The following is a 14,903-nucleotide window of genomic DNA, read 5'->3' on the forward strand; positions in this document are numbered from 1 at the left end:
TACATTTACCACAGAGGTAAAAGGTGAGTTACAGTACAGACATTATAATCTAGCTACTTTTCTATCCTCAGAATCTGCCCAGCATTCAGGTGAGGTGATCCACAGTAAGTTGAGGCTTTAAGAAGAAAGAGGCATGGAAATATTTTGATTTGATCCCTGTAAGGAATGTTGAAATCTGAAAAGGGCGTTATATTACAACCAGCGCAAAGTGGCACAAAATGCAGCACAAATGTCATTGCCCATGGGTGCCCATCTGTGCACCCATGGGTGTGTTGGCCTTAACATGAGGTGTGGTCATTCGCTATCTTAGGTGGAGTGAGAAAAGTCAGAAAGCCGTTGCGCCTCGGACCTGGTCTAAAGTCAAGTCTATTCTAAACGCAATCCCTCAGTCTAGAATTTTCCAGTTTTTGAAAGAGCGCATTAGATGGAGATTGGAGTTGGACACGCTCCCAAAGCATTTGCGCCATGCATTTTAGACCATGCGCTACCTTGTGCCATACTGTAGATCTCCTACATAGGGCCCTTAGCCTTTATCTAGAGTGGTTCAATTCTGGCCCAGAGCAGCCAAACAAATGATTTTGATATAACATACAGAGAGAAGATTGTTCTTCAGCAAGATGAAACTGGTTGACTGGATGATTTAGTTTATAACCCTAAATTGTAGCCTATTTCTAAAGGGATGCTAAGGGTATGAAAGTCATACAAACAACAGTGATTCGGAGATTTGTATAAAAGTTTGGTCAAAATGGTATTCACAAACACAATTACTTTTGCAGTCAAGATTACTCACTGCATTACCAATTTGATTCTTTCTTTGATTTCTTTCAAGAAATAGGCAACAAAAACCAAAACGTTTCAGTAAAAAAAAACATACATATGTAATATAACATAGTATAAACAACATTATTGATCATGACTTTTCAAAAAAACAATACAAGAAACAAGATTAAGAACCAAAACAAGTTTTGTTTGTGCATTTTTGTTCCACATTGCAACCACCATGTTCTGGAGTAGCAGTGGCTCAGGAGTTAGAGTGTCCATCTTGGAATCAGCAGTTTCCCGATGAAATACCAGGCTCCTCCTGGCTGCGTGTTGAAGTGTCCTTGTGCAAGGCACTTATATCCCTAAGTGCTCCCGATGAGCAGGTTGGTGCCTTGCATGGTTTCCTCGTCCATCGGTGTCTGTGTGGAATGAGTGAAAGTGGAATACATTGTAACACGCTTTGAAGCATTGGAAAGTCTATAAAGACACTTTATAAGCTTAATTCATATGCACGTCACTTAAAGATAAAAGAACGGATGAGTTATTTTTGGAAAGGGTGAATTAGGCTTTACTCAGCGTTCATTTGATCTCTGAGAGACTCGTTGTTGTTGAGTGGTGGAGGAGGTGACTGCTTGCTCCTCACGCTCTTGCAGTCCGTGACGGCTCGCGACGTCTCCGTCACCAACAGCCGAGAGGCCCAGACGGAGGTGATGATGCGTTTGTACTCATTCCTGAAGTTCCTGTTGAGCAGCCCATAGATGATGGCATTTAGACAGCTGTTGAAGTACGCCATGAAGTAGCTGACCACAAACAGCCACTCGGGAATGCGTGGCCCCACACGAATCGGGTCTATGGCGACTGCCAAGCCAATCAGGTTCAGGGGAGCCCAGCAGATGGCAAAGAGCACAAACACCACAAACATAGTGATGAAGTTCCTTAAGTCACTGGGCTTGAGGTGGGGACTTTCATCAATTTTCACTTTGCGGCGTACCTGGACAATATGAAAATAGAGAAAAATGGAGATTAGACTTTACATGATTCCAGAAGGTGTACATTACTCACAGTCACATCCTCTCTCTCTCTCTCACTCAGTCTGTCTCTCTCTGTGTGTGTGTGTGTGTGTGTCTCTCTCTCTCTCTCCCTCTCTCTGTCAACTGTAAGAGACAGTATAGGTGGTCTGGTATTCCTCCCTCCAGATAATAATAAAGAACAAATAAAATACTATAAAACATATTTCCTGCATTTTTACATGATCTAACCTCTTAGATTAAGTCAAGGACAGTCAACTATACTGCTAGTCTAGATTAGTTCATTGTCCCTTTTATACCCATAAATGGAGATCTCTGTATCTGTCAGTCATTGTCCCTTTTATGCTTATACTAGAGTTTCGGGGGGCTACGCCCCCCTCAACCCCAGCCGCGCACGGGGCCCAGCGTGGCCGTGTGTATATTGGGGGACCCAAATCGCCGGAGTAAAACTGTGGAGATTTTTTTTTGAAAAAGGAAAAAATTTGAAGAAATAATATTTGTTATGTTTCAGGGGGTCCACAGGGGGTCCGCGGACCCCCTGATGGTCCACTGACCCCCTGTGGAGTGTTGGGACGCGCGGGGACACCCCTGGAACTTTTTTTTTTTTTTTCATGAAGGTGGTTGCTTGTTTCTGGCGCTGGCTGTGCAAACCTGGCAACCCAGCGCATGCTGCCGCACAAACGTGGCAACCCAGCGCATGCACGTTACACCAGAAATGGTGCCTGGAGAAAATGGTGACCAAAAAAAAAGTTTGGAAAAAAAGGAAAAAACCCCCGCAGCGGCTGCGTGCTGTTGTGGTGATGAGGTCGTGCGCACGGTAAACGGTACGAAGCTGCCTCCCCTTCCGTTTTGTCCGACATTTGGTGAGTAGAATTAATTATGTTGCGCGGTGGAAAAGGTGTAGTTAGCAGTGAGATGTCCCCTACGCGAGGCGTAAATTCAGCGCGGCCGCCGTGGCGAGTCAGTTGCCGACATGTGGTCTGGCGGTGCGTTGTTTAGTCGATAACAGAGCTGTGGGGTGTGGACACCGAGGGTGCGGAAGTTGGTCGCCATTTATATAGTTAGATATGGAGATCCCTGATGTCATCAGTATATGCCAATATATGGGCACGCCCCCTTTTGTGCCCATCTATGGGGCTGACTGATTTGTTTGCGCCTGATGCCATGACAACACATTGAGGTTAGACAACACACTCCATATTTGAGTGTAGCTGCATTGGGAACTCATTATGGCTGTGTCGTGACGACGTAGTGACATGAGTGTGACGTCAGATGTCCGCTAGAACGCTGGCCTGTCGACCCCTAAGCCTAATATAGGATTCTATTATTTTTTTTTTTACTTTTTTGAAAATAATATATATATATATATGTTTAACCTACGTATAATGACATACCCAAATAGGGACGACAGGCTGGAAGTGGTTAAACACCCATTTCCAATTTACTGAGTCCATAGCAACCTGAGCTTGGATAAACATGTGAAAAACAGTCACAATCGTGCTATTTTCAACTTAGGAAAATCTTGAAGATTAAATCAACTCTCTTCAAAACATCTGGAAACTGTCATACAGTACATGCCTTGATTAGATCCTGCCAATTATTGCAATTATTTCAATTCTTTACTCTCTGTCATTAGCAAAACCACTTGTCCAGAATGCAGCTGCAAATGTTTGAACTGGCACAAGTTTGCATTGCATTGTTACAGTAATTAATGTACAACCCAAACTAACTAACTAACTAACTAGCTAACTAACTAACTAACTAACTAACTAATTAATAAACAACTAACCTAACTGACTATCTAACTGCACAGATGGACCCTGTGATCATCAAATTCTGCCATACTAGCAGTGCCTAAATCCAGACGGACAAACAAAGATGATGGAACCCTTGCCATTAGAGCCCCTACTCTTATTGACAACAACAATGATATACAAATGAACATTATATATATATAATATATATATAATGTTCATATGTATATCATTGTTGTTGTTATTATTATTATATGTTGTATATTTTAGATATAAAATAAAAAAAACTAATAATTTGTTCCAAATCATTTGGATGCAGAGGTAAATGATCGATCACTTTTGGACAGAGGTCTTAACCCTCTGTGTGGGGGCCTAAAACAAAATTGTTTCAAAATGTTCTCACATACACTTGTGTTGTACAGTACATGCAGCCACCCACCCACATACAGAACTGTAACACAGTTAATTGACCACAAAACAACTTAATAAGCACGCCCACTACAGTGTTTTGTTAGGATTTCTTCCCCCCCCCCCCTCCCCTTACAAGTCAAGTTAGATAACTGAAGCACTGTTTAAAGTGCAACTTCACATCCTATCGTTCTATTGACAATTGAAAATCTCAATGCAAAAGGTGCCACTCAATTACATTGTGGGGTGGAAAAACATACAGTATCAGGCCCACCTGAATCACTAGCACCCAGATACGCAGGTAGCAGAAGGTCACCACGCCAATGGGAACCAGGAAGTGAACGACCACCACGGCCACCGTGTAGGAGCTACTGACGGTCTGGGAGAACGTGCAGGAATAGACGCGAGGGTCGTACTGCAGGGAGCCCACAAAGTAATTGGGGAGGATGGCCACTACCGTGAGGAGCCAGATGAGGGCGACGAACAGCAGGGTGTTGCGGTAGCTGTACAGGCGGCTGTAGGAGAAGGAGTGGCAGATGTAGCAGTAGCGGTTCACGGCGATCCCTGTGATGTTGAAGATGGAGCCGATGACGCTCAGCCCCATCAGGAAGCCGCTGATCTGTGGAGAGAGATAGGACATGGTGAGTGTGTGTGAGTGTGTTTGTGTGTGTGTTTTGTAGAAGTGCAGTCAACGTGTGCCATCATGGAGACAGACTTTGGTATATTCGGGACCAGAGAAGGATGTACAGTAGTATCTGTGGCGCAGTCGCAAGATGGGTTGAATTAGGCTGAATATATAGGGTGTGCTGCAGGTGGATTCAAACGTAACCAGTCAAATTACCACTTTTCATTACTTTTAAAATCAGTAGTAGGAGACTACGGGTTTGAATCCTCTGTGGTGCCTCCGGCTTCGCTGGGTGCTCCAACAAACACAATTGGCTGCGTTTGAGCCGAGGGTGGGAAGCCAGGCGGGGAGGGCAACATCGTCTTTTGATAGATTAAAGATTGAATTCACAAAATGTATATACGTGAACATATACAGTATATGTGGGTAAACTGATGGCACATGTTGGGGTAATATGTGTTTGGGTCGCTGCACTAGTGTCTCCTAAAGGTTGGTCAGGGCATCTGTTCAGCAGGGAGAGGAACTGGGACATATTACGTGTTCCTCTGCTCGGTGAAACTCCTCACTGGTGAAAAGAAAATAGCTTGCGACTTCCTGTGCATTGGAGGATTGATTGATTGATTGATTGACAAATATTTGTACATATCTGTCAAAAGGATCAAATACAATACAAAATACAATTTCCATTTTGGTCCTTTGAGTGTAAAGGACCAGCCTTTGAGTGTAAAGGACCAGCCCCCCCCCCCCCAACACACACACACACACACACACACACACACACACACACACACACACACACACACACACTTTGTCAAGTTCATAATAATAATAAAAAAATGTTTTTATTTTTTAATTCATTTATTTAGTTAATCAAAATAGCTGATCTACAATCCCACAACACGTTGCAGTGTGACATGTTGGAGAGCTTGTAGATCTGCTCCCCTCCAAAGCCATGTTTTCTACACCCCAGGCCCCCTCTGTGCAGTCACCGCCGGAAGTGTTGATTGCCAATCTGTTCCGTTATTGGATGGACCGTCTCTTCTGGCTATGGAAACCATGACTACGCTGTCTGGGAGATGGGGTCAAAAAAAAGAAGCTGTGCCGTCCGTGTGGCGAACTTCAAAGGGATGTTTTAGAGCCGACAAAACTTTGATCTGTGTGCTCATATACTAAAACGTAAACATAACGTGCCTGCATGCGCGTGCTGAACTGATTAAACTGCAGAGATACTGAAGTGCATTTACATATGTACGCTGATCAAAGCTCCTGAAGCAACAAATTAAATGGATTGATCTTTATTTATACAATCGTGCTGTTTAATGTGCATGGTGTGGGCTACAATGCATGTCAAACAGCATATACAGTATGAGAAATACAGCAGCATCTAAGGGACTGTACGTTTTTTTAGTTACCAGATGGGGTGGTCCTGGTGTGATTTTGTTTATTTTAATTTTTATGTGACTGGAGGAAAATGCATATTTATAAACCATAAACCATATGTTTTATATTCACACCAACAGTAGGAGGAGAAAATAAAAAGAATGCTGATCTTTTCAGACGACTATTATAGGCGAATTTAGCACCCTATTTCACGTCGGGTTCCATTTGGTTCCATATGTGCCCTCTTGGGGTTACAAAACCCCCAAACGATAAATTTGGAGCAACTATGTTCTATTTTTCATATTAACTACTACTCGTTTACAATCAAGCTGTCAAAAACACTGAGTCAGGTGTGAGTTGTTTTCTCTCTCGTTCTCTCTCTGTCTCTCTCCTCTACCTCCTTCCCAGCCGGCAGGACGGCACAGGTTTGCCAGATCAGAATGTCAGTTTCCATATGCAACAGAAACCACTGCATACAAAGCTTCATATCTGCATCACTGCATCAAATAACCAAAGTAGACAAAATAGTTAAAGAGGCTAACTAACCACAGAGTGCAAAGAAAGAGTGGCCTGTCAGACAGCCCAAAATGCGACACCTATAGCAACCACAATAAAGTGACCATATACTGGCATGAAATGTGAAACACAAAAAAACTAAATCCAAACCATTTAAAAACTAGCTGTCTCTCTTCAGCCCCCCCCCCCCCCCACACACACACACACACACACACACACACACACACACACACACACACACACACACACACACACACACTCTCACACTAATCCAACTAAGATCTAAATATTAATCTGGCAGCTAGGGGATACATTAATTCATGTGAGGTGAATACAGTCTGGTTTATGTTTTTAAATGTTTAATTCATAATTTTACAATGTCTCTGGCTGCTACAATTACTCCCACTCACCATCAGGTGAAAACACACATGGTCAATCGACTATGAAGGGCCCCTTTTGCACAGCTGGCATGATGTAGACTAATTAAGTATTTGGAAGCATCTGTGTAAGATTTCAATAGTATAAACATTTCAGAAATGTCGTGGGGAAATTAATTGCTGGGAACATCCCTACTGTAAATGGATGGGTTCCTCAGCCAAAATGCAGCCCCCCCCCCAGTGCCTAAACAAATATTTGATGACCCCCCCCCTTCTGAGCCATACCATCCTTTATTAAAAAACAATCTGTCCCTAATACAACATGACATGCAGGAGGAATGTGAGGAATTGGAATTTGGCCGTCAGTCGGACAGTCCAGCCTGCTTGATTCCTCCGGACTTGCATCTAATGCACGAGTGCAAAAAAAACAAACATGCGGCATGAGGGTATCTAAAAGTGCGCCCCCCACCCCAGATCAAAGTCAGCCACCCCTGAAGTTTGTGTGTAAACTGAGAGATTAGCAAAGACATACAGAAATACATTCACACAATATCCAGTGTAAAAGACAACACAAAAAACAAAAACAGCATAGGTATATGGAACTTACAACTCAACAAATGAATGGTTATAATTAGGTCAGTATTCAGCTCTTTATGGACTTGAAGTCACTGTAACAATAGAGCTAATCGATGTACTATACGAGACACATGCTCATCTACAGTGTAGATGTGTGGGAGGGTGTAGATTCTACACCCTCCCACATGACCAACTAAAGGCGGTAAGGCTGAAACACAAAGTGAGAATTGGCACTAAATTGGGGTAATTCCACATTGCAATGGAAGAAAAGCCTAATGTCCTAATGAGCTATCAGTGAGTCTTTTATGACTTTTATATCGTTATGCCTTCAGTATTCTCTATGGGTCATGATGACGCACAACAGTTTTGTTGGATACAGGCATTTAACAATTGCTACAAGTGGGTGAGACTGTATTAAGTTCTACTAAAATATATTTTCCAGCTTCAGGGATTTGTACAGAATCAAAATGAAACAGACAAGCAGAACAAATATAAAGCGGAATTGTATGTTGTCTATCTGAGTGCGTGCCTCATTATATGCCAGTTGACCTTTGTCCAAGCAGGCGGGCACTGGGCAGTGGACAGCACACACAAATCGTTTTCTTCACTGACACCAAAACTGCTCATTTGCAAATAAACATCCCTCTGGAATGTGTCCTTTTGCTTTATCTGGTGTTGTGCCTGACACAGGTTTACCTGCCCCAAAATGAGGCCGTACACAGCACACAAGATGGGCTGTGAAGAGAGCATTTTCCTACTGCAACCACTCACATAGGGAAATGTGTGTGTGTGTGTGTGTGTGTGTGTGTGTGTGTGTGTGTGTGTGTGTGTGTGTGTGTGTGTGTGTGTGTGTGTGTGTGTGTGTGTGTGTGTGTGTGTGTGCGCGCACGCACACAATAAGCACATCCACACAACACACAATAGATAGAATGATGGAGGACATCTCACCATGCATTGTGTGTTCCCCAGTGACCATCCATCATGAAAGACAGCATAGAGAACCAGAGGGTATGGGTAAAACGCTGCCACAAGGTCCGCAAACGCCAAGCTCACCACAAAGACGTTACCTGTGAGGAAGAGAGGGAGGGAGGCATGCTTTCCATTAGGCAGGACTGTGAAGAGACAGGAGCGTGAGGGCAGAAAGACGGGATGACATTGCAAGCGTGGACTTGAAACACAGACAGCGCATTAAGCCCTATATACTTCGTTGTGAGACTAACAAGCTCACACGCCACCATGCCATGATGTGTTGTGAGCTTGTAGATGGGATATTTCTGAACCAAAAAAGTTAAAAACATTGGGTAAAATGTGGAAAGATTTACACTTTTCAATACATATTTAAGAATAAATGGCAAAAAACTTAGATTTGTGATAGTGTATTTGTATCAAAAGTCCAATCTTAATCACTTACTGTCTAACAAAAACATAATGCATATTGCATAATTACATACAGTATGTATATTATACTATATTAACACATTTTGCTGGGGACCCCCTGGAACCCCCTCAAGGACGCCTGGGGGTCCCCGGACCCCAGTTTGAGGGCCACTGATCTAACAAAAATCAATACAGATATAATACAGATAAATATACAGATTGACAGTCAAGCCTATGAATTAGGCTTTAGTTAAATGTCCTGTGATTGTGATCATTGGACTTAACACACGCAAACAAAAAGGCCTGTCAATCTGACACCACTCAGCTCCATAGGTATACTTGTCTTGTATTTGCATATAAATTGGATGATACAGTACTTTATGTGTAAGGAGCACATAAATACATGGGGTGGCAAATTGCCATATCAATTTTAAAATCCTTATTAGGGATTTTCTCATTACAGGTCTCCTCCAGAATGATGAGGTCAAAATGTCTTTGTGCCCTGGATAGAGTAACGCTCATTAAAACTCAAAACTGCACTAACAACCCTGAGTTGAATGTGTGTGTGTGTGTGTGTGTGTGTGTGTGTGTGTGTGTGTGTGTGTGTGTGTGTGTGTGTGTGTGTGTGTGCGTGCGTGTGCGTGCGTGAGTGCATGTGTGTTGGCATCCTAGAGTACTAAAATGGACAACTGTTAACCATCCACAGACGCACACACACACACACACACACACACACACACGCCAAATTATTCCATGCACGCGTTAAATAAATGCTAGTTCTCCAAGGTTATACTCAGAGACGGTCAGGGAGAGTTGAAATCATTTTAAATCCAATTAATTCAGCAGGTGAATACTTTACAGATGTCCAAAACTGGACATGATGTGCTAAGAGATTCCTTATCCAATATCTAAAGAAATAATTGGGAAAGTTCACACCATCGTGCAAATGTGTGAACTTCAATACATTTTTCATTTAGGAGTAAAAGGGAAGGTGAGTCTACCTGAACCTTGCCGGTGAGGGCAGCTCATTTCATTTGAAGTTGATATAAATAAGTAAGTAGCCTCGGGAACAATGTTCCCGAGCCAAGTGGCTCACAGAGAAAGGAGCCTATCTCCTGTTTCTGTAGCATAAGGTGGCTTGATAAATACATGAACCTCCCCCAGCAGTGCTGATTTCGTCGACTAAAACTATGACGACAAATGTCTGTTGACTACCTTTTTTCACTTACGAAAACTAAATAAAAACTGAGCTATGATGACTAAAACTATGACTAAATATACTGACAATTTCGTCAACAAATAAAAACTAGACTAAAATCTTTGGGAGGAACTAGTGGACAAGAGATCCAGAGTAGAACTATAGTTGATAGAAAATAGTTGATGTACAAGCTCGCACCGCCTCGCAGCGCGACGCGTTGTGAGCTTGTAGATTGGCTATTTTCGGCATGCAGCTAAGTGAAAATCCATTCGATGCCTTCATGCAAAAAACTAACAAAATCAAAATTTGCTTTCAAAATCAACACTGTCCTCCAGCCAATGCCATGATGTACTGTACAAGTAAAGATCATGAAAAATACACGTTTTATTTAGACCTGAGGCCGATTCTAAAAATGCTGTCTAAAACTTATGTTGCTATACAGTATATAGCTAAAATCGAAAACGACACAGATGCTTTCCCTTATTGAATGGGTTAATGAAAAACATCACAACTTATTTCTCTGTTGCATAATGTACTAGAAGCCTCATGAATTAAGTGCAACGCACGCCTACGCCTACACTGGACATGTGAGTAGTGCTTACAAAGAGCACCAAAGATTGTCAAAAAGTACAACTTTATGATAGCTGGATTTCACAGAGAGAATGTTAAAGAGGCCAAAACATGTCTATGTAGCTAGAAGTGCAAAGCAAGATTAATTTCGATGATAGAGCCAGTAGCTGTGTTTGTGTGGGTTTGTGTGCGTCACTGGACCAAACAATGCTGTTAATCCACTGGGGAAAGCATCTGTGTCATTTTAGATTCCTTTGGCTATTAAAAAATAGCAGATATACAAGCTCATAGCGCTATGAGCTTGTTTAACGCCAATCTGTGCTTCTGGGGGTCCCTGGAACAACATATTTTGAGATGGGGGTTCGCGGCCAGATACATATCATTTTTGGAGTCCTTGACATGGAAAAGTTGGAGCACCACTGATATAGCAACATACTGTTAGGATTTATAGGATGTATTTGGCCGCGAACCCCCATCTCAAAATGTTTTGTTCCAGGGACCACCCAGAAGCAAAGATTTGAGTTACAAAAGTTCGCTTAAAAATATATACTGTATATTCAGAGATCTGCACACATTTTCAAGATTTCTCAAAAAATAGCAGATCTGCAAGCTCATAGCGGGGCACTCGTGATATACTCGCTATGAGCTTGTATATCTGCTATTTTTGAATAACCAAATAAATCGTCAATGACACAATTCCCGGTCATAATGGATTATTGCATGTCTGCTGCTTTAGCAATGAGCTGCCTGCCTTTTCTGTCTGGTGTTGATACATGTGGCACATTGTGAGCTTGCAGATCGTCTATTTTTCATGCGGGGCACCATCTTACAGGTATACATCAGGCTTTATCTGTCACCTTCAAGATGCTGTACTAGTACTACTAACTACATTTTTATTGTTTAAAGGGGAACAAAGCATGCTGATGTTTTACATCAATCATATCATTGTGATGACAGGTATAAAGTATCTTTCATACACAGAATATATCTCAAAGTGCTTTACAAGCTAAGACGTGCAAAGACAGGCAGATGGATAGAGGAAATACAACCAAACATTAATATTAATGTATATGTGCGCTGCAGGTTGTCAACCAAGTACAGTCACGACACCACACACACACACACACACACACACACACACACACACACACACACACACACACACACACACACACACACACACACACACACACACACACACACACACACACACAGGTGATCATGTTTATGATTATCACATTTTATATAATTATTCACAGTTACAATGTTAAGCTCAATTGGGTTAATCATGTTCCAGGGTATGGATCCAAGGTAAACATTTCTAACTAAATTAGATTACAGCAGAGCCTCACATACCCTTTGTGAAGGTCATTTGAGAAAGTTGGCTCAAATAAACAGAACGTGCTCGCAATTGCACTATTAAACAGAACAGAACAAACTAGATTGACCGTATCTGATACACAGATTGATCTTGTGGATTCTCAACATAAATTCCTCAGGGTTTAATTTAACTCTGAGAAAATAGACCCGAATGCAACATTTGCTCTCTGTAGCTACATATTCATACTGTTGCACATACAGCTCAAACTGTGGCCACTTACACTGGCTAATACGATTCCTATGTGATGCGATGTGAGGGTGTGGAATCTGAATCACTGCCCTCCACTAACTCCTACTCTTGAGCTCTGCAGTGTTGCTGGCTCTTACTGACTTATGTGTCCAGAAAGGTGCTGCTCCCCTTCCAATCCTATAGCTGTGCCTTGGATGCGAACAGCCTTATTCCATGCAGTTGGGGGACCCCAACGATGGTCTGCAAGTCGACTAAGCGCCGTTCGAGTTATGTACCGATAGGCACAGAATCGTAAATGATGTTGTGGGGACTGCGTTTGCCCCAACTGCCGCTCACTGCACTAACATAGCCCGCCAGCCCCGCGCCCTTGTCCTTCAACTGCATGGAATAAGGGCGTTCACGCTTGGATTGGCTACCACATTGTCAGTTTGCTCGCCCTCAATTCCACGTGCCTGACACAGTGCCCAGGCAGCCTCGTTGACTCAAATCCGACTACAGTTTGCCACTATCATCTGCCTTCTTGTCTTGTCAGGATCACCATAGCTCCGGAGAATGGTCACTAATTTCCCCTGGTGTATGGCATCAAAAGCTTTTTTGAAGGTGATCTCCACTGATAGGTTCGGCTCTCCGACACCTTTCAGAATCCTCCTCAGAGCCACTATCTGCCCGACTGTTTTCCCTCAGCGCCAAAGCCATTCTCTGAGTTTCTCAGCAAATGGTCTAAGACAGTGGTTTTCAACCCTTTTCATATCAAGGTGCATTATTTATTGGGCATTTGAGCCCCGGACCACCGCTTGATGAGATTTAGCCTATCAGACCCAAGTGCTCTGACTATTTTGTTATCGTTGGATAAGATTTTGTCCACAATTCCAAGCTGTATTGTTGGCATAGGAGAGATAATAACAGGCAAACGTTGATCAAAATAACAATTCTTTAATTAAGTAATGCAGATCTCTTATCAGGGCGCCCTTGAAAAAGAGCTTGCTCTCAATGAGCTTCCCTGAATAAATAAAGGAAAAAGAAACTCTTGAGAGCGTAAAATGAAACCAAATGGACCCGTAAGGATCCATTTGGTTTAATTTTACACTCAAGAGTTAAAGATCTATAAGGGTCCATTTGGTTACCAACTCATCATCATTTAGCTGGGGACCACCTGGAACCCCCTCAAGGACCACTGGTGGTCCCCGGACCACTGGTTGAGAACTACTGGTCTAAGACGAGTGAGGATCATCCGATTAGCTGTCTTGGCGACTAGTGAGCTCAAGCTGATGCCTCGGTAGTTGTCCGTCTTGAGGAGGTCTGTCCTGAACAGGTGCCTGTCCTGAACAACGATCATTGTACGCCACAGCTCGGGTAGCTCAGCCAGGCATGTATGCTTGATGGATAAAGTCCAGCGCTTCCCCATCAATTGGCACATACTTTAGAACCTCAGATGTCACTCCATCCCCCCCACAGTCCGTCAAGTACGGGTAGGTCATGGAAGACTGGAGATATCATGTCCTGCTCCTGCTTGGTTGCAGAATGATTTCCCAGGAGCTTTTTGGAAATGTGTAAGGACCAAGTTTCCATACGTTCCTCTGCATTTACTCCCCGGGATCTTGGCAGACAGAAAGGTTTCAGCTGGAGATGTCATTGCTGAGCTTACAGTTCTGCTTCTCCCTTTGGGTAACATGCGCCTCTTCAACCTCCCTGAGCTTTCGGGTCAGCTCCTGTTGTTCCAGTGTTACAGTAGCTCCTCTTTATTCTGCTTATACTCCTCCCTCAGACCCTGATTACTACTAAACAAACAATAAGCAGAATTGTTTAATACAAATTTCTCCTCATTTGCTTTTAAATATATTTTCATGATGAGCTCAGTGAGCACAGTATGAAGTTTGGGCTTGTTTGCTTTGCCAAATCCATTTAGAGAAAAATTACCAAGCCAATTCCATTTAGAGTAAAAGTCACAAACATGATTAAGAGGCTCCGTGTTTTGAAATTAGCAATGACTCATTTTCTCTCTTCTGTTAAATGCAACAATATTATGCATAATGCAGATAATCTGTTTTTACAGAGGACTACTTTGGAGACTTTTCAGCAATGCTTTTAAATGCTATACCCTTGCATTTTGTGTCATGTTCCTCCTGAGTTCTTCTTGGAACGTCCCTATGCCAGTTATCAATATGAAGCAGTGCTTTCCAAACTGGGAAAAGGGAAAGTAAAAATCTCAAGGCACACACATATTCATAGAGAAAACAGCTGACCTACAACCCCTCACAACGCAACTGTGTGTGATGTGTTGTGAATCTTCTTTCCCGATATTTTAGAAAATGGATTAAAAAGAAAAGAAAAAGAAAATGTTAACACATATTTTGGGAGGTATAGAATTGGCTTCTGTATTAGTTAATGAGTGCACACAAAGTGCTGATATGGTAAAAAAAAATAATAATAATGTGATAATAATGTCACAAAATCCCAAGACACAAAATCCCAAGACAAAGCGGTTTGGGAACCACTGAAAACTTCTTTCTGCCGACTTCTTGGTGTCACATCATGTCCCCAGGGGGTGCTGAAGGTCCATGTAATCCTTCTTTCATATTGTTTCCCATGTATAGATTGGAAGAAAGCCCACCCAACTGCTGTATCACAAACATGCCTCACTACATTGTATTGACCTGTGTTATAACCTTAGTCAGTAAGTTCCAATTTGCTGCTATAATAATAAACTAATACATTTCTAGTGAGTGAAACTTACACTAACCTGGCTCATTTATGTTGGAGCA

At 42.4% G+C, this 14,903-nt stretch overlaps 1 protein-coding gene across 1 annotated transcript in view; it reads right to left on the bottom strand.

Annotated features, from left to right (window-relative positions):
- Nucleotides 1-1,330: 1,330 nt before the first annotated feature.
- mtnr1bb (melatonin receptor 1Bb) overlaps nucleotides 1,331-14,903 on the bottom strand; it is a gene marked incomplete at its 3' end in the record, with an annotated part of 42,570 nt that continues 28,997 nt past the window's right edge. Inside the window, exons 2-4 of the mRNA XM_084074786.1 lie at nucleotides 8,375-8,493; nucleotides 4,227-4,571; nucleotides 1,331-1,753 (exon numbers count right to left, since the gene is read on the bottom strand). Coding sequence (XP_083930912.1) covers nucleotides 1,331-1,753; nucleotides 4,227-4,571; nucleotides 8,375-8,493 — 887 coding nt within the window. The remainder of the gene's footprint in view (nucleotides 1,754-4,226; nucleotides 4,572-8,374; nucleotides 8,494-14,903) is intronic.

This window comes from Gymnoscopelus microlampas (assembly GCF_963454915.1).
Source record: "Gymnoscopelus microlampas genome assembly, chromosome: 12".
In the NCBI taxonomy this organism is placed as follows: Eukaryota; Metazoa; Chordata; class Actinopteri; order Myctophiformes; family Myctophidae; genus Gymnoscopelus; species Gymnoscopelus microlampas.